Here is a 25,479-nt window from a genome sequence, read left to right on the forward strand (position 1 = left end):
TTAGATGAGCTATGCTGCCAAGTAGGAGAGAGCTTTGTAAATGTGTAAAACAGTTCAAGAAGCCCCCTTGCTTAAAACTTGCCATTGCTCCCCATTTAACTAGGAATAAAATCTACATTTCTGTCTGTGCCCTACAAGGTCCGACGGATGTGGCTTCCACTGACCCCTCAGAGCTCGTCCTGCCTCCCTTCCCTGCCCATCCTCTTTAGCCACCCTAGTGTTCATGCTGCCTAAAACGAATCGCTTTCCTTCCAGACCCAGGGTATCTACACCCGCTGCCCCCCTCCTCCCACCCCGGAGGCTCTTCTCCCAGGTTTTCAAATGCCACCCCCTCTGAAAGGCCTTCCAGTACCCCCACGGCAATGGGCTCAAGTACCTGGACTTAGTCTGCCTTCATATTACTCTGTTTTTCTCTCAGCACTTAGGACAACCTGAAAGTCTTCTGTGTATGTGTGTATGTATTCTGGCTCCCCGAGCACAGGCATACACACACACACATACACACACACACACACACACATACACACACCACACTGGGCAGATTCCATGAGGGGCAGCAATGTGTGCAAACTGTGTGCCTAGAAATGTGGCAACAATGTAGTCAATGCTCAGAAAATTTGGGCTAGCCAGAGAGAGGGCAATGCAGGCAAATGGCATTTTTCCTTTTACCACGCCCCTCCCTCATCCTCTTCCACTGATGGGCTCTGTCCCCACCAGGAAAGAAACTATTACCTAGCTTGAACTTTCTTTTTCCTGTACCATTAAGTAGGCAGACAAGAAGCATCCTACACGACACCTGCCTGTTCAGTAGGGGAAAAGTCAGCCCCTGCTGGAGATGTGCCATGAAAACGCGGCATCAAAGTGATCTGGGCTGTATAACACAACCAGCTAAATTATGTTTTTAAGTAGTATTTTGTTGTTTTTGTTTTTGTTTTCATTTAAAAGGCTGTTAAAGTTAAATGCCCCCTGGATCTGACGGCATCTTTCCTCTTGCAACCTAATGAGTCACATTTACCATCCGATGAAATCTGGTGCTAAATGCTCTAAATAACAACATATGGCTGAGGCACATATGAGCACAACAGAGTTCTGTGATTTAGATTGGCTGTGATGAGGCACCACAATATTGCTGGTGCTGCTGGTGCTGGTGTGTGTATGTATGTGTGTGGGGGGGGGGAGTGTGTGTGTGTGTGTAGGTGAGAGAAAGAAAGCTCAAACGTTGCAATAGAGCAGCACTTCTTTCCAGCTCTTCACACCTCAGACAGGAACACTGACTGCTGCTGCCCTTGGCCAATGCTGCCAGTGAAACTACTAAGGCCAGCATAGTCAGTGCAAATATATTTGGTGTTAACTAATTAGGCTGGCTAATGCAGACAAGCAGTTAATGGACTTGGAAATTCAGCACTTCTTACCACCAAAGAAAAACTTCAGCTGTGATACATGGTTTTTACATTATCATTGAAATTCCTAGCTTAGAATAAATCTAACACATTTTCTTCAAGGGGAAGCTTACTCTCTTGGCCAGGAAATTTGGTAGAGGATTATATTAGGTTATTGTGATCCATCTTCCACATCCTTCTGTGCAATATTCATCCAAAAAAAAAAAAATAGATGGGGATTTCCTGTTTTGGCGAAGCAGAAACGAATCCGACTAGTATCCATGAGGACGCAGGTTCGATCCCTGGCCTCAATCAGTGGGTTAAGGATCTGGCGTTGCCGTGAGCTGTGGTGTAGGTCGCAGACTCAACTCTGGTCCCATGTTGCTGTGGCTGTGGTGTAGGCCGGCAGCTGTAGCTCTGATTTGACCCCTAGCCTGGGACATTCCATATACCAAGAGTGCAGCCCTAAAAAAACAACAACAACAAAAAAAAACAAAACAAAAAACAAAAAACAAAAAAAAAGGAAAAAGGACTGAAACTGTGTGCTTAGAATGCAATCACCTACTTGGCCTGGTCAATGTGAGTCCTCTATGACACGGATATTCTTGGGGACTTGCTTTCTTCCTGAGAACTGAGACTCACTTTCCTCACAACTTTGCCAAGTGGAAGCCATTGTTTGTGAAGTTCAAATTCACAGGGTAGAGAAAACCTCAAGTAATTTGTTCTTTCATTCATTCATTCACTCATTCACTCAGTAATAGTGATACGACGATATACAACATGTAAGACTTCATATATGGCACTGTGGGGATATAAAGACAAGGAGATACATTTGTTTTCTCAAGAAGCTAACAATTTGCAGAGTTATCCCAGAAAAGGAGGCACCTAGGACTTGGATGGGATGTACTTCTTGCCACTGGATCACAGTGTCAAGGTTGGAAGACCCCCCTTAAAAATGAACCTCCTTCTAGACACCTTGGTCCTTCCCTTATAGCCACCAGGAAACAGAATCTTTTTCATTCATAGGGTCCTGGAGTACACCCAAGGTCGTACACACTTTATCACACAGGGCGTCACCACCTCACCTCACTGCTGTGGCCTTTCTGGGGTAAAGGATCCACTACCTCCTTCATCTTTTCTCTGCGGGCCAAGTTCTGTTCATGGGAATGGTACCCTCTAAGCCTCTGGCCAGCTATTTAGAATGGAAATGAGGCCATTTTCAACCTTATGGCACAGAAAGGCTCTATTTCCTCTGCCACTGTCCTTTCTTACCTCCTATAGAAAATATTTATGGAAGAGTTAATGCTTGCCAAGCCCTGTGTTAGGTGTCTCGCTTACTGTGATAACTGCCTCACAGAGCGTATAGTTTAAAGGTGATGAAAGATAATAAGATGGGCATTAACAATAAAGATGAACAGGGTGTAACCCCCCCTCGCTCAGATGTTAAGGCTCAGCAGATGCTTCCTGCAAGGAGTCAGATCTAGGCTGTGATAGGTTCAGAACGGTCCCCTCTCTGTGTCATGTGTCCAGGATCCTTGACGTTGGGCTTTGTCACAGGACTTGCTCAGTCAATGGAATGTTAGTGGATATGAATTAATTGAAAGATTAAAATGCACGTCCCCAAACAGACTTGCTTTCCTATGCTTCTGTCACCCACATGAGAAGAACATGTACCATCGCTCCTGCGGGGTAGTGTGGGGTGATCACGTGGCCAACCTACAGGCCTGCAGCTTGAAGCTGAGTCTCCCAGCTGTGCCATTTCCATCAGCCGATCCCCCGAGAGGTGTGCGTGGGCCTGGAGGAGATAAACAGCTGTATAGCCTGCCTACAGCCTGAAGCAGACTTCCCCCTTGACCCACGAACAGCTGATTAGGGCCAGAGCCTGGACTACCAGCAAGTTCTAGAAACTGAAATAGGGCTAGAGCAGAAGGAGTAATATAGGCAAAAATAAAGGCATTTATATTTTCCCTTTTTTTTTGCTTTTTAGGGTCACACTGCGGCATACGGAAGCTCCCAGACTAGGGGCCGAATCAGAGCGACAGCTGCCAGCTTACACCACAGCTCTGGCAGCTTGGGATCCAAGCCACCTACACCACAGCTCATGGCAACACTGGATCCTTAACCCACTGAACAAGGCCAGGGATTGAACCTGCATCCTCATGGCTATTAGTCTAGGTTCGTAACCCACTGAGCCACAGTGGGAACTCCGGCATTTATACTTTCATCTGAAAGCAATGGCATGCCATTTCAAGGCTGTAAGTAGGAGTGCAATGTCATCAGTTTTCGTCTTAGAAGCATCACTCCGGCTCCTCGGTGGAGAACGGAGTAGAAAGCATCACCCTTGAAGACAGACAGACATGTTGCACAGCTGGGCAGAGGCCCAGCGGGAAATGATGGCAGCTTGGACTAGAGCGGTGGCAAGGGGGATGACAAGAATGAGAGGGCTGGAGGAGTCCACGTTGACTGCCCACCAGGCATTTAGACCCAGCATCTCTCATTTAGAATTTCCCCTTGGAAGAAGGGAGAATGTGACACAGGAACAATCATGGATGTGCCCACTGCCTTCTGAGGACAAGGGCGCTCACAGACTTCCATTGATGGGCTGGGACAAAGCAGACAAACAAACAGGATCCTCCTCCCTGAACTGCATGCTGCAGACGCCTCCCCCTACGATCTGCACCTGCTCCAAACTCAGCCTACACATCGCTTCCTCTATGGAGCCTTCTCTGGCACCCACCCACCCACCCACCCCCAAGAGAGATCTAACGCCTCCCTCTAGGATCCCGCCACAGCGTTTACGCTCATTATGTGGCGGGAACCGTCCCAGGTGCATGAGCGGTACTCTGGCATCAGCCCTTGCCAGGCCAGCTGTTAACAGAGGGCTGGGGGCTTGGTTTTTTACGTCCCTCGCGTGGGAAACCCCGGGACGCCTCACCTCATGTGCCTGAAGTGAGACAGGATGAGCAGGAGCTGCGCGAGACGCCGGTGCTGCTGCTGCAGAGTCAGGCCCGCTTTGGCCATCAGGTGGATCAAGGTGTCTGTGATCTTGTCCAGGACACGGTGGATATGGTCCTTCTCTTCCAGAGACTTCAGGGTGCTGGACAGAAACGTGTACACTCCTGAATGTGCAGAGAGAGAGCGTGAGAAAGAGAGAGACTCCAAGGGGAGCCGGTGCAGGGGGCTGGGCACGTGGGCGGGGCGGGACCCCGGGCAGTGCCCCGCCCCCGCCCCGCGCAGCCAATGGGGAGGGTCCTGATCTTTCCGGTCCAGGCCTCCAGGCAAGCTTCCGCGTGCATCTGGAGAAAGGCACGTGGCCGCCTGTGCGTGAGCCAGTTCCCAGGATTTGTCATCGAGATGCCCCAGAAAGGCACTGCTCGCCTTGGAGCCCTAAAGGCTACCTCAGCCACCTCTCCGCCAACAGGCCTGTCACAGACACTCACTGTCCTGTTAATGCGATGACAGCTCCATGAAGGAGGCCCTATTGTTCCTTTTCCCGTGAAGAGAGAGCAGCACTAACTGCTGACAGGTCCTGCTGCTGACTCAGAATCCAGTCCTTACAATAGAGACGCTCAGGAGACCTGGGACCCTCTTGGGGACACGCACAGAGAGAGGAAAAGCGATTCACTCCGTGATTGGCAGGTAATTTTTCTGGCTAGGACTTAATTTGCTGTTAACACTTCAGGTCACGTTTGGGGCCTTGGCACTTTTCATCCTCAGCTGAAAGGCTGATGACGGGAGGCCAGAGAGGACTCTGGGAACTGCTGCTTCTCCCCGCCAGGCATGTTGTGTTTTTTTTTTCCCCCCTCTTGCCTTTCTTCTGGTAATAAACCCTGCTCTCAGGGCCCAGGAAGACTCAAGACTGAAACCAGACAGTCAGGTCACTCTATTCTTGTGGGCAGTATTAGCCCCGACCTAGACAATCAGAGCTTTTCTGGGCTTGTGTAAGAAGGTTGTGAGAGAAATTCTTTCCTCCAGGGTGGAGGTGCTGGGAGGATGAGCCTATGGGGCTGATAAGTGCCATCTTCCCAGTGCACGGGGCTCTCACCCACAGGCTGGAGCCAAGGACACTAGCAGCAGGGATGGTTACGTGGCGGGGGTGGGGGGTGGAGGGGGTGGGAGGAAGCGGGGAGGAAGGGACAGAAACCCTTGGTCAACTCATAGAGACCTGGCTCTTACTTTACCCATTTGACCTTGCAGCTTCCATGGCATCCTTTTTTTCTTTTTTTGAGGGCCACACCCATGGCATATGGAGGTTCCCAGGCTAGGGGTCTAATTGGAGCTGTAGCTGCTGGCCTACACCACAGCCACAGCCATGCCAGATCTGAGCCATGTCTGTGACCTACACAACAGCTCACAGCAACACGGGGTCCTTAATCCACTCTGCGAGGCCAGGGATCAAACCCATGCCCTCAAGGATACTAGTCGGGTTCATTACCACTGAGCCATGACGGAAACTCCTTTAGCATCCTTTCTAACACATGAATCCACAAGTCCCCTTCTTGCTTAAGATAGTATGAGTTGGGGTTCTGTTACCTGCAACTGAAAGAATCCTGACTAAATTATTAGCTCAGCCCAAGGAGCAGAGAAGTATTCAAAGCGGAGCTCCTGTTGTGGCACAGTGGAAACAAATCCAACTAGGAACCATGAGGTTGCAGGTTCAATCCCTGACTTTGCTCAGTGGGTTAAGGATCCCACGTTGCTGTGAGCTGTGGTGTAGGTCGCAGACGCGGCTCAGATCTGGTGTCGCTATGGCTCTGGCATAGGCCAGCAGCAACAGCTCTGATTAGACTCCAGACCCCTGGCCTGGGAACCTCCATATGCCACGAGTATGGCCCTAAAAAGCATAAAAAAAAAAAAGAAGAAGAAGAAGAAGAAGTATTCAAAGCAAAAGCAGGGGAAGATGGAGCAGTCTTGTCTTGGGATGACAGTGATATATATTCTATCAAAGAAATGCAGGAGAAATCAGCTCGTCCTGCCCAAGCACAGGATCTTGCAGGGAGGAGATGACAAAGTGTTTTTCTCTAGATGTCCATCCAAACAGCAACAGTTTGTTTGGTCTTACTGGCTCACTGCCCCACCCCCACAACTATTTCTTCTCCTCCCCTCCCCCATCCTCACTGGTCTTTTCAAATGAAAGGTTCCCAAGTTTATAAATCCTGGACTTTGTGCTGGTAACACAGTGATGAGTTACTGCTCTCACAGCAGCCTGCAGGATGGGAATGGGGAAAGCACCCACGCAGAGGAACTCGGAGTAAACACAGTTGTAACTGCCCAGAATGGAAAATGGCTAATATTTAAAATAAGTACAACAACAACAAAAGCAGAATGGTTAGGCTCTGGGCTCACAGGCAGTAGCGCAGAGTGATGTCGGCTTTGGTACCCAGAGGCACATTGATCCAAAGCGAACGGAGCACAGAATGAGTAAGCAGGGGACAGGTGGCGGGATCCGAAAGGAATCGCTGGATAACGCAGGTTCCATGCAGGCTTTTCTATGCAGAGGAAGACCGTCGGTTTGAAAACTGGGCAAATGTCTAGCGGCCTTAGAGTTGGCCTGGAGGTAACCCGGGGCAGGGAGGGTGGGCGCCAGTGGGCTGGGGATCAGGGGCCGCCTGGGCTGAGCCCTGTGGCCTGCCCTCTACGTCATCACACACGCTGTAGCCTCGTGTCTCTCAGAGGCCCTGCATCTGGCTGGATATCCTGGGAACCTGCCCAGGCCACAGAGCTGAGTTCATCCAACTTGGATGATGCATTTTCTACCAATTTCCTTTTCTGTTACCACCCAGGATGCTGGCCTTGTTCACCAATAATCCTGTTCTGGTGCAAGGAAACCACAGAACCGAGGAGCAAACAGCCTGCACGGCACTGCTTTGGGAAGGGACACTTGAGCAGCACCTGCTCCTCCTGCCGGTGTCCACAGGGTCACGGACATCCAGAAGGCTGGTGATGCCCCCACCCCACCACCTGCCCATCCCCGATCTTTTCCACAGAGGTTGTGTCGGGGGGGGGGGGCACTTTTCCCTTGGTCTGGGATTGTCCTGCCTCGCACAGCTTCCTCCCTTCAGCGCCCTCTCATTGAGAACCTACTGTGTGCCTGCCCCACGTTCTGACAGACAGATTTCAAGCCGCATTTTCTTTTAAGTGTTCATGTCTCTAGAGCAGATACTGCCTGCAGAGAAAGGATTTTTTTAACACTGACTCTTGGGACGCCAGCCATGCTCAGAACAAGCCTGTTTTTCTAGTCCTGTTTTGGCACCAATACAGCTTATCATCTCATCCTTGTCAGCAGATGCTTCCTTGCTGTGCAAATATCCTTAGAAATAAATATACAGTCCCATTGAAATGCCAATAATTGACAACAGCAGCCGTCATCCTTTTGGGCTTTTCTGGCGAAACGTGGTCCATGTCAGTTGCCTGTTGCCCCAAAAGGGGCCCGTGGAGAGGAACAACAGAAACCCGGATTCCCAGGATGCTTCAGGTGCTCTGGCAAGAGCAAAACAGGGCTTCTGGTAATTTCCATATCCCAGGTGGTCCCTGCCACCCTGGACAGCTGCGCCACTGTTCCCAGCCGCACAGAGCTGGTGATCGGACAGTGCCAGCCTTCGGAAAGAGTCTTACAACAAGGCGAGCTTTTGCAAGTCCCCAGGCTACTCCAAATCCCAAAGACGGGGGAGAAAAACAATCTGTATGTCATTAGCCAGTCTCGAAGCGTGGTTGGCAGAGCGTCTACGTATTCCCAATCTCACAGCCAACACGGGGAGTTTTAGGAAGAGACTGCGGGGAGAGCTGGTGGTCGAAGGGAATGGGGAGCAGAACCATGTGGACGTCCTGTAGGGAAGAGATGTCAGTTCAGCTTTTCTCCCTCTCTAGCTCTCACTAACTCTTGGCTCAGCTCTCTCCTCTTCTCTCTCTCTGCTTGGACACACTCTCTTCTTTCCTCCTTTTTGCTCTCCATCCCCCAGAACATCCTCTTCGTCCCTCATGCTTTGTCCAGATACTAGAATCTTCTGGAAGCTGGAAGAAGGCAGGTATGGAGACTGCAGTGCACACATGCACCTGACTGCGTGGAGAGGAAGCACTAGCACAACCAGGGCCCCGCGTGCCCTGCCACTGACCTCCACTAGGGGGCACATCTAACTGATTCCAGAGAGGTGAGGAAGGCAGAGGCGTGTGGGATGCTTGAGGACAAATTCTTTCAGCAAGGCCACATTTTTTTTTTTTTTTTCTTTTCCAAAAGGAAGAATGTGACAGTGGACTCTTGGGAGAGTCCTTCAGTCTACAGCAGCTTGACCCAAAAAGCAAAGGGAATGATTCAAAGGAAAGAGATATCAAAGAAAACTCTTCAAACCCCCTAGCTGCTGAGGGGTCTAGGCCAGAAAGCTGCCAGTCAGCTGGAATAAAAAGAAACTTCTTTTTGATCGGACTCATGGAGGACCCAGTGATTAACTGGCAGGTCAGCCTTTTAGGTTCGCCTCCACAACCCAAGAGCAGGCGTGCTCATAAATGCCTTCAAGGCTGACAGTTTCCTGAGCACCACACTTGCTGCAGGCTTCACCTCTGACTGTCGATCCTCTGGTACTTTGGGTAGAGGGGTGCGGGTTGGACAACATGGGGTTGCTGAAGCTGCTCAGTGGGAAGGGCTGTGCTGGAAATCCTACACTGTGCAGGACACGCCCAAATAATGAGAGATTTTTTTCTTGAGTGTTTTACTGAGCTAATCCTACAACAGATTAAAAATTGCAAGGCTGCAGTTCCCGTCGTGGCACAGTGGAAACGAATCTGACTAGGAACCATGAAGTTGTGGGTTCGATCCCTGGCTTTGCTCAGTAAGTTAAGGATCCGGTGTTGCTGTGAGCTGTGATGTAGGTTGCAGACGCAGCTTGGATCTGGCATTGCTGTGGCTGTGGGTACTGCCAAAGCAACACAACTGGTTGCAAATATACAGAAGAGATGTAAGACTCTTCTAAACAAGCTGAGAATCGACTATTATCAAATAACAGTCATCAGTGAAATACTGTGCTGTTGCCGAGCGTGGGTTTTGAAATGACTTTGTAGCATGAGAAGAATTCCACCTCGTGAAAGTACCTATAATGTTATGTTGAGGCTCTTGTCTTTCTGTCACAGGTCTCCCACACGCTTCTCCATCACCTTTTATCTGTGTTACTGTTTCTTCTTCCAACCCAACATCTCTCTTCCATTGCTTATCTGAAGGATATCGTCTCTTAAACGCTAGGGACTGCACATTCCCTTGAATGTACTGGGCTTTTAAGAAAGGATTATGTGTTTCTATTGACTTCAACATTTCCTTGACCTATTTTGAGGGAGTTACTTTGACAACATACAGTAAATTCCAACTCATTTGCAAAATGATCTCACTTCCTTAATTTTTGTTTGGGGTTTTTTTTGTGTTTCTTTGTTTCTGCTTTCATGGTCTTTGGTTTTTCTTGGCATCTTATTACTAAATCACCTTAGTTTCTTTTTATCATATAGAAACTAGTTTTAATTAGGTTTTTAAAGTTGTCCGTATGCAAGCGTCCACCTCTACCTCTGCTTTTTTCATATGCCTGCATTTCTTGTATAGAATGGCTTCTGATCATCTTATAACCTAACATTCACTGTAAATACATTATAATACACTATGAATGCATGATACTGCTTTATCGTGTTTTCTGCTATAGTCGAGCCTGGGTATCTGCATTGAAAGATGTAGCATTTTATTTTAAATTAGTTCAATATTATTCCTCCTATATGACAGGTACAAAATTATATGAAATTACATTTTTAAAAAACTTTATCTATGGATAAACTGTTACCTGTTTCATTTCAGAACAGTCAAAGGGATATGCATGTTTTATTAGTTTTGATATTGGTATGGCAGTTCTAAGAGATTTTTCTCCAAGGTCTGTGATCCCCAAACATGGCTGTTTCTCAGAATCGCCTGTGGAGTACTCCACCCAAACTCACGTTCCACCCAAATCTGCTGACTGAAAGCTGAGGGTAGAGTTCTTATATCTGTGTTTCTTACAAACTCCCCATTGATGAGTCTAATGCACAGCTAGGATTAAGAGATCACATCATTACCATAATTTCCTCATTTGTGGCTACTCAAATGTAAGCTCTTGAAAACCTGGACTGCATCTTTGGTGAAAAGTGCCTTAACACGAAGCTGAAACTGCTCTGAGACTGTCTCCTTACATCTCTTCACCACCTTGTGGTCCTCCACGCTTCTTTCCCCTTTCTGGCTGGGCTGGTTAGAGTGGAGATAACTCTTAGGAAGTCATCCAATAACTACTGAAGAGTCCTCATCACCCTGGTCCCTGAATGACCACATGGATGAGGGCTCTGACCCAGCATTGTTTTTTGTTTTGTTTCGTTTTCTTTTCTTTTTCTTTTTAGGGCTGCACCTGTGGCGTATGGAAGTTCCCAGGCTAGGGGTCAAATTGGAGCTACAGCCACCAGCCTGTGCCATAGCAATGTGGGATCTGAGCCACATCTGAGCCCTACACCACAGCTCACAGCAATGCCAGATCCCCAACCCACTGAGTGAGGCCAGGGATTAAACCCCTGTCCTCATGGATACTAGTTGGATTTGTTTCCTCTGAGCCACAACGGGAATTCCCTAACCCACGTTGTTAAATAAACAAGAAATAAATGTGTTGGAGCCATTATACACTTTGGAGCCTATCTGTTATAGGTGTCCTTCTCTAATTCAGGATGATAAGTGTCTTAGGACTTATTGATGGCATAAATGAATAAATTTGTATAAGGACAGATAAAATCAGAGGGATGCTTTTTATACTTTCATGTGTTGCCCTTTTCCACATTTCTAAGGCCTTAGGTTGCCTACTTAGAAATTATTTCTTTTCCCAAATGACAGTGTGGCCACATTTTGGTATAGAAAGCATGATCCAGATTCTAGAACCACGTCATCATCCCCTGTCATGCTAACCACTCATTCTGAATGCTACATACTTCATAGCAACCAATAAGTTAAAAAAATCAAGAGGTAAACCCAAGATATCAGAACATTTAGTTATAATCCAAAGATGTAGCTCCCAACATTAAGGTTTAAAAGAGACTGCTCTAGTTCAGGCAGGAACTGACTTCTCATTTCATGAATTGAACAAAAAGAATATTGCTTTGAGCAATATCTGTCCATATGTAGGAAACTTCCACCCTTCTACCTGAAAGGTAAAGAGCTTGTCCATAACCCAATCCTTGAACCAGTGTTTACTGTTACACTTGCCTTTGTAAGATCCTGCACTCATCCAAGTCCTCTCCTAAGTGGTCTCAGAGTGAGAGGGATCACAGCAAAGATAAACCTTCTTGCCATGACGCATGGGGGGGTCATGCGGTCCTGTTATTCTGGCATCACCATATACCCACGAGTGCCCTCCTGGCAAAGATGACTATGAATTCATCCTCAAATGATTCAGGGACATTTATCCACTTAGTGAGATCTAATAGATATTCTAGAAGGTGAATACGTGGTATATCAATGTATCAAATTGACTCAAAAGACACATCTCAATGATTTCAAGGGTGAAACTGATGAACTGATTCCAATTGACCTGAGAAGAAATCTCAAATATGCACTTTAAAGAAAAATAAGTTAAGTGGCAGCCATGTGTCTGACTTTTACACATGAAATCACCTTCTTTACTTTTTGAACTAAATAGTATCCTAGCCTTATACCTTTTAGGATGAAGTTGTTAGCAATCTATACTCTGCTTAGGAGCCTGCTTTTTGTTAATTATGGTCTATAACACATTAGGAAACAGCCAGGGTTCCGATTTTCCTATTCCTCAGTCAATTACCACCTTTCTGAGGTCAAGAAGAAGACATTCTGAGGAGAGGCTTATAGGAAAAGGTGCAGCCCATCTGCTACAAAGGAGTTTCTTCACAAGGTTCCATGTGGAACTTCTAGTCCAGGTGACCTGGCCAGGTCTCAGTAGAGAAAGGCAGGTTAAAACCATCCAGATGAATTTGTTTCCCTGCATCTCACCTTTTTCTAGCCTGGCATTTCAAGGACATCAGAACAACACCACAGAGCAGGAAGTGGTTCTGTACACGTTGCGGCAGATTTATTTTCCAAAATGACCACAGCAGTATCTCCCATCTCCAACCTTCATCTCTGCAACATGGTCTTGGCATTCTTGCCACGGAGATGGGTGACTTATGGCCCTCCCCAGAGTCTGGGTGGACCCATGACTTGCTTATAATCAGTAGAATGGGATAGAGGTGACGGCGGCTGGCTTCTAATGTACGACACACCTGTAATACGAGGCCATGTAACTTCTGCTGGTCCTTTTGGAGCCTTTACTACCTTCTAAGAGGTACACTGCACCAGGCTGTGAAGAAGCCAAGACCACGTGGCCAGAGCACAGATAAGCATCCTGGCTGACAGCTCCAGCTGATGTCTGAGCCAACAGCCAGCCTCAACTGCCAGTGTGTGAATAAAGACCTTTATGATGTCTCTGGCCCATGACTATCAGATGAATCCTAGTTGATGAGCTTCACCATCGGAGACCCCAGAGACGGGGGAGAAGAACCAGTCCATTCCTCTGTGCTCTATCCAAATCCATGACTAATAGAATCCAATTTTTTTTTCTTTCTTTTAGCCATCAAGTTTTGGAGTAATTTAAAACATAGCAGCAGTAAGCAGAGCACACCTGGATATCTGCACTGGACATTCAGGAGAGAAGATGATCCAGAACAGGCAAATCTGAGATAGACGCTCGGGTACATCATGAGATGAACTAACATGCGAATACTTCCTGTTCCACATTATGAATCCTAGTGCCTTCCACTGGCTTGGCCCGGCCCTGACCTTCACTCTTGTCAGTAGAAGGATAAGGGCTTGAGCTTATCCAAAAATGTTCATAGGAGGCCTTCATCCCTAACAATTGCTGCAACTGAGCATCAAAATATATGGATCTGCCCCTCACTGGCAACCCCAAAAAACCTGCCCTCTCCTTTCTCATCAGAAAATACAACATTTGAATTCTCCACTGCACAATCCTTATTGAGTGCTGGTTGTGAGAAACAGACTCTGCAGAGATTTGCCTAGAGGAGAATTTTTAGGTTGAACAACGAGTCTGTTTTATTTTTATTAAAAGCCTGTAAACTTTATAATGGAACGTGTTCTCTTTGCTTTGGCCCAGCCAAGGAAATTGAAAGCCAAATTTGTGGCCCACTCCTAGGAACTGTACAGATGGACTACTGTGTGCTAATCAGACTCCTGGATTTATTATTTTCTTCACATTATTTCCTCTTTTTTCAGATTGTGTCAACTACTGCCTTATTCCCTGTGCATCACATGAAATTTAGTAAACCATTTCAAATCCTCTGTGGAATAAGTGATATATAAATAAAATAATGAACAAGGCACGCTTCCCTCCTCTGCGAAATCAATAAACAGGTTAGTGTGAGTACAAATGTTTATAAAACATCATTAAACATGCATCTGACTTAATGGAAAAGTGCAGAAAAAAAATGACATATGATCTAAGAATAATACATAGTCAGTTGAAATGCACAGGTGCATTTCATCCTGAGCTGAATAGCACCGTTTAAAAGCCCCGTGATGATCAGCTTTGGTCACTGGGAAGGCACACTTTCTTGGTTCTGGTTTGTATGTTTATCTCCAGAGCCACAACTATTCAGATATAATTTTCCCCCCCTTTTTTTTCCTAGAGAGAGAATCAGAATGGCAAAATGGCCGATAGCTTTCACTGATTATTTTGAAAAAGATAATTAGTGTCCAAAATTACTATTTCAGAGAGATAAGTGGGCATGTAGATGATACCTATTCTTTAGCTATATCAGTTCCATCACTTCAAGTAGATGAAAATTGTGTTGAAAAAGTGTCACATGACTGTGACAGGTTTATCTCCTTTCTCCATAATAGAGCCTTGCAAAAGGGCATATTACATTGCAAAAAGGTGACTCATAATTCCAGAATTACAGATTTAATTTAAGTTCCATGGTTTTCAAACCATTTTGAGAATCAAAATCCTTTTTTAAAAAAAGTGAATCTCAGGTGAAACTTTCACAGATAAATTGGGTGAAGTCAGACTTCTCTGATTAAAGCAGGAGAAAGGGAGACTTCTCCTGTGGTACAGCAGGTTAAGGATCTGGTGTTGCCACTGCAGTGGCTTGGGCCACTGCTGTGGAACAGGTTTGATCCCTGACCTGGGAGCTTTCACATGCCAAGAGTGAGTCAAAAAAAAAAAAAAAAAAAAAGAAGCAAGAGAAAGGGGTAGAGATAGACTGGAGCCTGCTCACTCAGCCTCTCCCTCTCTGCCTCAAGTCCCCATCCTCTGGTGATCGGAGGTCCTAGCAGAAGATTTAAAAACCCCTGAGCTCAGGAGAATGAAAAGACAAGCCACAGACTGAGAGATAATATTTGCCAAAGACACATCTGATAAAGGACTCTTATGCAAAATATACCAAGAACTTAAACCTCAATGATAAGAAAACCAATGACCCAAGGGGCAAAAGACCTGAGCAGACGCCTCACCAAAGAAAAGAGACAGATGGAAAATAAGCATAGAAGAAGATGCCTCACATCATACGTCATTTGCAATAACTAGAACAGCAAGGAGATACCACATCTATGAGAAGGGCCAAATCTAAGCCACTGGCAACAGCAAATGCTGGTGAGGATGTGGAGTGGCAGGAACTCTCACTCACTGCGGGGAGAAACAAGAAATGGCGCAGTCACTCTGGAAGCCAGTTCGGCAGATTTTTACAACACTAAACATACTCTTTCTATATAAGCCAGCAATCATGCTTTTTGGTGTTTATCCAAGTGAGTTGCACATTTACGTCTACGCAAAAACTTGCACACAGCTATTTACAGCCCCACAATTCATAACTGCCGAAACTTGGGTGCACAATGTCCTATAGCAGGTGAAAGAATAAACTGTGGTACATCCAGACAACGGAATATTATATTATTCAGCGCTAAAAAGAAATGAGCTATCAAGCCATCAAAAGACATGGAAGAAGCTTAAATGCATATTACTGAGTGAAAGAAGTCAATCTGAAAAGGCTACATAATGTATGATTCCAAAGACAGGGCATTCTAGAAAAGACGAAACTAAGATCAGCAAAACAAATAAGCAAAGATAAGCAAAAAAGATCAGTGGTTCTCAGGGGTGAGGGAGAAGGGTGGGATGAATTGGCAGAGCACCGAGGATGTTTAGGGCAGAACGTCCTAAATGTCCTGAATATCATACGGAGTGGAAACTACTCAGTTCAATACTAAATTGATGGGGGTACATGTCATTTTGCATTTTTCAAAACCCATAGAACAGAAAACACCCAGAGCAGCCTCTAATGTAAATTATGAACTTTATGTGATAACGAACTTACAGTGAAACGTAAGCTCATTGGCTGTAACAAATGTGCCTCTTTGGTGGGGGGTCTGGATGGTGAGGGAGGCTGGAGCCGAGGGAGGGAGGAGGAGGTACGTGGGAAATCTCTTGTTCTTTTCCCTCAGCTTTGCTGTGGCCTAAAACGGCTCTAAGCATAGCCTATAAATAAATGAATACATTTTAACGTAAAAAAAAAATATATACGCTACTGATCCCGCTCCTGTTTTACTTGTTGGAAAACAGAGGCTCAGAGAGGTTAAGGAGCTGGGGTAGTGGATGCCCTTGCTGGGAGGGTTTTCAGACAGAAAAGCAAGACTGGACTTGCCTGAGGTCACCCTGTGGGTAAATAAATGGCAGAGTTGGAACTAGCACCCAAACAGGCCTCACTCCTGGCCCAGTGCTCCAAGGCTACACCAAGAATTTCCCAACTTCAAGGTCTGTGAGAAACTAGAAATGACTGCCAATGGCCTCGCCTCCAGAGATATTTGAGAAAACTCATAATTTTCCTGGAATGACTTAGGAGCACTCCAGCTTTTCCAAACATGGTGCAAGATGGTGCTGAGAGAGGAAGAGGTGCCAGGGGACAAAGGCATCTTCTAAGGGTCTCTTTAGTTAAGAACGTTTACCAAAATGTTAACGGTGGTGACTTTTGTGTGGCAAAATCATGATTACTTGGGAGATTTTTTTTTTTTTTCCGTGGCTTTTCTGTGTTTTCCAAGTTCTCTGCCTTGAGCCTTTCATAATCTGGTGGAAGAAAATGCTATGTAAAATACAAAATCAGAGACCCTTTCATTTCTATTATTTCATGAGCTTTGTCAATATCTTGACTGAAGAAAGGGACACGGAGCTGGTGAATGGATATTCCAAGGAATGAGGTGCTTGCTGCAGGGATATTACCGAATACTATTTTCATAACATTGCTATCATCCCTAAGGCTGTTTCACATTTCTGTAACTCTTCAAGACTTGTTGTTTCGGCCGAAAATAAACTAACAAATTTGTAACTAAAGCTTCTGAGAACAATTCTCCTAGAAATACCTCTGACATCAATAATGTGAGGTATGCACCTCAGTACAAGAAAAGGTCAGTTTCAAAGATTGGCAATCCATTGTCCCCCAAGGACTGGCAGGTTGGGATGCAAAGAAAGCAGAGCGTTAAGGTTCTACTGGAGGTGCTGAATGTCTGGCTTTCATTGAATGGGAAGGTGATGTTATCTCAGTCAAAGTGTAACAGCCGCTCTACCAAGAGTAAGGGCAGAGGCTTCACCGTCCAGATGAACATGAATGTTAGGTTCTGGGTTTAATTCATCAGTATTGTTGCTGCCAATTTCAAAGAATAAATCAACTGCTCCTGCCAGGGACCGCTCCTGGCAGTCATGCTGAGCCATCCTCTGAGGTGTCTACGTTTCCAACTGGACCACGCAGCCCCGTGTTGCAAGAATCTAGAGACTAGATTGCACTTGATCCTTGGGATTCAGGAGATCCTTCGGGGCACTCCAGACCAGCAGCTTGTTGATCACCAGGGAAGGGCACGGCTCGAGCAGTGGCGGGGGTCACATGCCGAGCTGCTCGTCCAAACCCACAAGTGACTAGGAAAGGTCATGTCCATCACACAAAGCCCCAGAACCCAGAGCAAAGGAAATCACCGGGGGAGCCAGGTTGTCCTTCCTGAGAGGAGTTTTTATTTATTTTTTTATTTTTATTTTTTTTTGTCTTTTGTCTTTTGTCTGTTGTTGTTGTTGCTGTTGTTGCTATTTCTTGGGCCGCTCCCACGGCATATGGAGATTCCCAGGCTAGGGGTTGAATCGGAGCTGTAGCCACCGGCCTACGCCAGAGCCACAGCAACGCGGGATCCAAGCCGTGTCTGCAACCTACACCACAGCTCACGGCAACGCCGGATCCTTAACTCACTGAGCAAGGGCAGGGACCGAACCTGCAACCTCATGGTTCCTAGTCGGATTCATTAACCACTGCGCCGCGACGGGAACTCCATGAGAGGAGTTTTTAAAGAGAAGGTCACTTTCAGCCATTCAACCTCTTGTCTTCCGTTTTGTCACTATCTCTTAATAAAAACGGTGGCAGAGGGACCAAAGGCAGAAGGTAAGACACTACACGCCGACCCTTTGTGTATCCTGACTACTTGGAATAAGAGCAGCTCACCGGCCTAGTGTCTGTGCCAGTCATAAAGCTTACAACTTATGTAACAACTCCTATATAGATAATAAACTACAACAATATCCTCTCAAATGATAGTTTGCTCAAAAGGAGTGAGCTTGGGAGGTTTGTAATATGATGTTTATAATATGTCCTATGTAGAAATTCCCACCTGGGGGTCTTTCCTAGCTGAGGGCAGGAGCTGGGGGGGGGTCTGTTGTCCTGCTCCCCTCCGCCCCTCCCACCCCCCACCTTCCACATTGCATGATAAGTTACAGTTATGAAACGTGTAATGTGATAAAGCTTTCTGGGGCAGCAGGCACTATGTATCAAGAAACTTAAGGATATTTATATCCTTTCACCCAGAAAATCCTCCTCAAGAAACATATCCAAAGTAATGATCCAAAGTGGGCAAAAGACGGTTATAAGAATGCAAAAGAAATGTTTTTATAATAACGAAAATGATAAATCACTTGTGTTTAACAATATCAGATTCATTAAATAAATGAATGCATTTATTATATCTTCATGAATGACAGTGGCAGCCATTTAAAAGCTCCTTTCTAAAGAGTCCATATGTGTGATTCTAATTAAGATGCATACATATAAATACGAATGTGTACACACGTAGTGTGAAAAGAAAATAGCTCCTAACACGAATTAAGTGTTGGCCTAAAAGAGGCATGGTATTGTAAAAGCTAATCGTATCAACACAATTATGGACCAGGAAACAGGTACGCAAAGGGTTTAAGTAACTCGTTCAAAGTCATACTTCTAACAAGCAGCTGAAAGGGGATTTGAACCTGGAGCTAGAATCCCTGGCTCTTACCCACAACCCGATATTGCAAAAAGATACACCAAAACGTTCACATGGGTGACTGACCTCAGGCTGTTATTTCCTTAATAATATATGTTGTATTTTCAAATTATCTAAATTTAATATATCAATTTTTTTTTGTAATCACAACTTCTTTAAAAAGAATAATTATTTTTTAAATTTTATTTTTTGACTGTGCCCTCAGGACATGGAAGTTCCCAGGCCATAGATCGAATCTGAGCCATAAAAGTGACCTATGCCACAGCTGTGGCACTGTCAGATCCTTGACCCACTCTGCCACAGTAAGAACGTCAATAATTTTTTTATATCTGTTTTTATCTTCAGACCATGAGGTCCTTCAGGTAGAAATTGTCATACAAATCACGGCTACTACAATCACTATTGGTTTGATCCCAGAGTCAGGGAGCTCCCTAGGGTCCAGGGAGAGTCCGTGGGGCTCACGTTATATAAACCAGTACGTAGGAACTACTCTTAACACTCATTTACAGACGAGGCAACTAGAGGCAGCTTTTTCTTTCCACACAATGCTTGGAAAAGCAGTAAAAACCCTCAGTAAATGGTAGTTAAGCTAACATATATTAGCTTATAAATCCATGGCTCTCACTCAGTTCAGCGGGGGGTACTGCTATCTTTCTAATATCCCAGAAGAAAAACAAAACATAAAAAGTAGATAGAAAGTAGAAACTCAGAGAAAATAGGAGTTCCCTGACGGCAAAGCAGGTTAAGGATTGAGCGCTTTCACTGCTGTGGCTTGGGTCACTGCTATGGCGTGGGTTCAATCCCTGCCCCGGGAGCTTCTGCATGCTGTGGGCATGGCCCCAAAAATGTGAAGAGAAAGAAAATCAAAACTCAGAGAAAATAGAACTAAGGCAACTCAATCCACCTCAGCTTACAAAAATAATGGCACACCCCCAGGGGAAGATGCTGAAGGAGAATGAGACAGATGCAGTGCTCAAGGACAAGGACCCTTATGGAGTTCCCATCATGGCTCAGTGGTTAATGAATCCGACTAGGAACCATGAGGTTTCGGGTTTGATCCCTGCCCTTGCTCAGTGGGTTAAGGATCCTGCATTGCCATGACCTGTGGTGTAGGTCGCAGACGCGGCTCGGATGAGGCTTTGCTGTGGCTGTGGCTGTGGCTGGCAGCTACAGCTCCAATTCAACCCCTAGCCTGGGAACCTCCATATGCCGCAGGAGTGGCCCTAGAAAAGGCAAAAAGACAAAAAAAAAAAAAAAAGGACAAGGACCCTTAGGAAAGGCAGGGACATGGTTTTTCCATCTTTCTTTTAACCCAAGAGAAGCAGTGAGATGCGGCTAGGGGTCCAGGCAAGAGAGGCAAAGCCCAGAGGCAGGTCTTCCAACAAAGTTTAGGGATGTTGGGTGTAGACTGAAAACTTTACAATCTGACAGTCCGCTGACATGTTTCAGGAAGCATACGTATTCCATTACGGCTTTTACTTGTTCAACAAGTATCATGTGAAGAAAGAAAAACTCATTAAAAAACAGTATTTTACTTCATTTCTGAGCTCAAGAACTCAGTGAGATTTTGCTACTGTTTTTTCATGGTTTTCAAGCATGTTCAAGTGTCAACACGCTTTTAGATTTACAGGTCAGCGGGCCAGGCCTGAGGGCAGACAGAGGGCATCTATGGGCCTTCCAAATATGGGGCCTGAGAGCCACTCTGGTTCCTTGATTAGAACAGGGAGATTCTGACACCAAAACCTCAGTATGATATTAGATCCCCTAATATGTTCCCTCTAAAAAACCAATGGGCTACAATAGTAATCCTGATTTCGGCTCATGGTTTTAAGCTATCTTGTTACATCCTCACAAACCTATGGAGTCAACCTATAGAGGACTGTTCAGGGTTATTATTTCTATTCGATAGTTGAGGAAACCTGTGAAAAGAGGTCCAGTGACTTGGTGAGACTCTCAGTGTTGGTGTAAAGGCGAAGCCAGAACATCCCCCTTTGCCTTTCTTGTGACTTCAGCCAAGTTTAACTCAGCCGGAGCACCCGTGCTCCTGGAAGGACCCTGTTTGTCTCTGCAACACTCAGCACCTCCCTTCATCGCTGCCCTTATCTCATGACGTTGAAAATGACGCGTTCATTGTCTCTGCCCCCGTCAACCCAGTGTGTGAAAGACAGGTCTCCATCGCCTGTCCCCAGGGCCAGCAGTGTCCCCCCCACAGGCTGCAGAATGGTCAGTTTTGTAATATACTTGAGAACTAGTTTCACCTAGCTGAGGTTTCACCTACAGCAGTAGTTTTCAAAACAGGTTCCACAAATCTTAAAAAAAAAAAAAAAAGATACAAATGAACTTATTTGCAGAACAGAAACAGACTCACAAACTTTGAAAACAAGCTTATAGTTACCAAAGGGGCCAGGTGGGGGTGGGGATGGACTGGGGGTGTGCGACGGGCTCATGCACCCTGAGGTCTGTGGAAGGACTGGCCAATGGGGACCTGCTCTCTAGCACAGAGACCTCCATCCCATATTCTGTGATGGCCTCTGTGGGAGAAGAATCGGAAAGAGAAAGGATGTGTGTACACGTAAAACCGAATCACTCTGTTGTACAGCAGGAATGACCACAACCTTGGAAACCAACTAGACGTCAACAAAACTTGGAAAAAATGAAAAACAAACGAGGTTCCGCGTACTCCTGAGAATTAAAGGTGGCTTCTCAGAGGTCCTTAAACTGTCTCTTAGTCTTTAAGATTGTGTGTTTTTCACCTTAACGATATTTTTAAAAACATCAAGGCATTAATTTCAGAAGGTTCTGCATCAGTTAATTCAACGGTTCTCACTCCTGGTGAAACTGAAGTTTTGGTGGGGGTTTTAAACAAATACCCACAATCACAGTTCTAATTATATCAGAATCTCTGGGGGCGAGTCCTGTCATGAGAATTTTTTTTCAAAGATCCCTGGAGGTTGGACATGTGTGGAGAGTGGAGATGCACCCATCTCCAAAATCCACATCAGCTTTGTTTCCTAAGTTGCACATTTTTCACCTGTGTTTATGACTGTCCCAAGTCTAACAGTCATATATATTTTTTTAAATTTTTTTCTTTTTTTTTTAATGGCTGCACCTGCAGCAAATGGAAGTTCCCAGGTTAGGGGTCTAATCAGAGCTGCAGCCACAGCAACACCGGATCCCAGCCGCATCTACGACCTACGCCACAGCTTGCAGCAACACTGGATCCTTAACCCACTGACCCCTGTCCGAGACCAGGGATCAAACCTACGTCCTCATGGACACTGTGTTGGGAGCCGCAGTGGAAACTCCCTAGCAGTTATATCTTAAGTGTCTCAGAAAAATAAACACAGAACAGAAGGAAACCAAATATATAAATGATGTGTTCTTGCCAAAGCGAGATGATGTCACAGGGAGCTGAAAAGCTTTCTCCATCCTTCTGAACACAGGCAAGTGGGGAGAGAACCACATCCTCCCAGAGGCTTGGTGGACTGGCTCACAGAGGTCTTCCCCGCTCGCTGCAAACAGCTCGGCTCGGTCTCTGCCAAAGCATCTTATCAGTCTGCCCTTCGGTTTATATTTAATTTGTGAATTTGTTTTGGGTTTGTATGTATGCAAGGGCTATGAACACAGACTTTATACTCATCCATTTACATAATAAGTATGATTATTCACATTAAAGAACATTATAATACAAAGAACAGTTTAAGTCAGTACTGGGGGAGACTGTGACTTTTTTTTTTTAATGGGCCCATACGTTATTCAAATTTGAGAATGTGGACTTAGGTAATTTCTGGACCCTGGAGACTGTGGGTTAAAATGGTGGTTGAATCAAGGATCTGAGAGAGAGCTGACCCCCAGGAGGGAGTTCCCAGAAGCGTCAGAAATGAGCAGCTGTTCCTCCCTCTGAGGCTCTGAATATGAATGGAAAATTCTGCTCCTAATACCAGGAATATTGCAATGACTTCTAGTCTCCCAGTGGCGCCTGCCGTGGCCCCATCCAGTTTGCTGATGATTCCTAAGCCTTTCCCAGGTTACAGGCACTCAGTTGGTTTCCTCCCTTACTTAGAAGCTCCAAGATGTCTCTGCAAGAAGACATAGGACCCACCCCAACCTGTCTGGGGCCTGAGACTGTCCCATTCACGAGGAGGACATCTTTGTCGTGAGAATGCCATTTTTTAATACATTTTTTAAAATTAATTAATTCTTTGGCGCCCACACCATGCAGAAACTCTGGGGCCAGGGATTGAACCCATTGTGAGAGAAGCGATCCAAGCCATAGCAGTGACAAGGCCGGATCCTTAACCTGCTGAGCCACCAGGGAACTCCAAGAACACAAATTTTAAAATGCCAAATGGCCTGGCCTGGCTGAAATCCAACTTCAGAATTTCCAGGCAGGAGGAGTTCCCTTCATGGCTCAGCAGTTAATGAACCCGACTAGGATCCATGAAGATGTGGGTTCGATCCCTGGCCTCGCTCAGTAGGTTAAGGATCTGGTGTTGCCATGAGCTGTGGTGTAGGTTGCAGACTTGGCTTGGATCCCGAGTTGCTGTGGTTGTGGTGTAGGCCGGGAGCTGCAGCTCCAATTTGACCCCTAGTCTAGGAATCTCCATGTACCGTGGGTGCAGCCCTAAAAAGCAAAAAAAAAAAAAAAAAAAAAAAAACGAAACAAGAAGAAGAATTTCCAGGCAGGAAGCTGTTGACCTTCTGCTGAGAACATGGTCGTTTCTTTCACAGAGACAAAAGCCAGGGTTTTTGTATTTGGAGAGTCTATAAACTGACGTTTGGGTGCACCTATCATGTGCCAGGCTCTAGGGTGGTGGTTGTTTTAATAGTCACGACAATCCCATGGGTTAGTTTTTTGTTTTTGGTTTTGTTTTTTCCATTTAGGACCATGCTAATGGCATATGGAAGTTCCCAGGCTAGGGGTCGAATCAGAGCTGCAGCTGAAGCCTTCACCACAGCCACGGCAACCCATGCCACAGCTTGTGGCAACACCGGATCCTTAACCCACTGAGAGAGGCCAGAGGTCAAACCTCCATCCTCATGGATATTATGTCTGGTTCTTAACCCACTGAGCCACAACTTGAACTCCGAAGCTTAGGTGGTATTATGTCCATTTTACACATGAGGCTTGGGAAAGTGTCTTATCAAAGGGCATCCATCAACCCCCAACTGAGTCACAGAGTTGCTTCTCTGGAATGCCTGGCCTTTCAAAACAAAGCCCCTGGCGCACAAGTGTTCAAGGAATTAACAGAGGCCATGAGGCCCGTTTAGGGCCACGCAAGAAGGGGACAACAAGAAGAGGCTCCAAGAGTTGGGTCGACTACTGAAGAATCCATCAGCCAGAGACAAGACAATATGCACCACCAAAGAACCATCAAACGCCATTTGTCTCCGTAAATCTCAGTGAGCAGGCTCCCTGGAGAGGAAGTCCAGCGGGACAAAGGACTCCAGAGCGCATACAATCAAATCCTCTCTGTTGGGGCAGCAACCAGCATACCTGACGATGTGTCTATCTCGGAGTCCAAGACTTGTTCCCATCAGAATCCTTCTACTGTTAAGAATTAATGACCCTTATTGCTTACAGTCCATGTTTTTCAAATGTTCTTTCATCTAAATATAGGGACTGTGAATCATTGTCTTACTCCTCCACTTAAAAATATCAATGCTCTAAATAATTGTCTAATAATTAACGGAGAGAGTGCAAAGAATTCAGCCCTGGAGAGAGGAAATGTTTTCTTTGAGGAGAGCTGGTTATAATTGATCCTGATTATAAATGCTTCTCGGACCAGAGGGCAGCCTCTGGTGAACACAAAAAGGAAACGGATGTCATCAGCTTCAGCATCAGATGTTTCATCAAGGCACCAAGGTAACGAGATATGCTGTATCAACAGAGCAGAACTAAACGACAGATGAGAGCTGGCATCGTTTGGATGTTTAGGTTGAATGTACATGTGCCTGTATGACATTCCACAGGCTTTTTTTTTTCTTTCATTGAACACCAGGATACAGGCATTAGAGCCGATGCCATAAATTCTCCCTTCCTGGTATTCTCCTCTCCTTCAACTTTCCACCTTGGGTTTTTTTTAAGTCTCTTCCCCTATGGTTTTGGCTCTTCACTGCTCTTTATTACTCCATCAGTTGAAAGAGAAACGTTGTCTGAAGATCGGTTTGGGATGAACAGGTGATCAAGGGTTCGGCATCTCTACAGCAAAAGACTTTCCAGGAGTAACAGACAGGCCCGCCAAAGGTAACACGGGGATCCAGCAGGCACCGAGCTGGAGTAACTAGAGTTAGTCTGGGTCAAGAGAGGAAAAAGGATCTACGGTAACACGGAGGGCAGAGGAGCTGGAGTCAGGGGTCTGACAGGCTCTCCAGGGAGCCAGCTGGATAAAGTGACCAGGGAGCCAAATGTGTGAAGTGCTTGAGAATTTGGAGGAATACAATGAATTGTGGTCAGAAAGAAGTTCCGAAAATGGGTAGAAATAATTACGAATCTGCACTCGAAGGCCAAACCCAACATGTGTTAGAGACTGCATAGTAAGCTTGGACTTGTGAAGCTTTCCCTAAAAGGCTGAGGTTCTGAATGGGAATGGATTCGGAGGGCTTACTGAGGATCACAGGTGTGGGGAGCGGGGAGCAGAAGCAGCCGAGTCAACCGACGCTGAATGAGGACACAGCTGAGTCTCCACTAAGGTCAGTCAGAATGAAGACTCAAATAACAATCAATTATCATCCATGAGATAAATCTTCCTC

At 45.8% G+C, this 25,479-nt stretch overlaps 1 protein-coding gene across 2 annotated transcripts in view; it reads right to left on the bottom strand.

Annotated features, from left to right (window-relative positions):
- Positions 1 to 25,479, bottom strand: part of ESR1 (estrogen receptor 1) — a 279,219-nt gene that overhangs the window by 7,936 nt on the left and 245,804 nt on the right. For both annotated transcript variants that reach the window (XM_047769921.1, XM_047769920.1), the window contains exon 7: positions 4,315 to 4,498. In XM_047769921.1, the coding sequence (XP_047625877.1) occupies positions 4,315 to 4,498 (184 nt within the window). The remainder of the gene's footprint in view (positions 1 to 4,314; positions 4,499 to 25,479) is intronic.

The sequence above is a fragment of the Phacochoerus africanus genome, chromosome 2 (assembly GCF_016906955.1).
Source record: "Phacochoerus africanus isolate WHEZ1 chromosome 2, ROS_Pafr_v1, whole genome shotgun sequence".
Classification (NCBI taxonomy): Eukaryota; Metazoa; Chordata; class Mammalia; order Artiodactyla; family Suidae; genus Phacochoerus; species Phacochoerus africanus.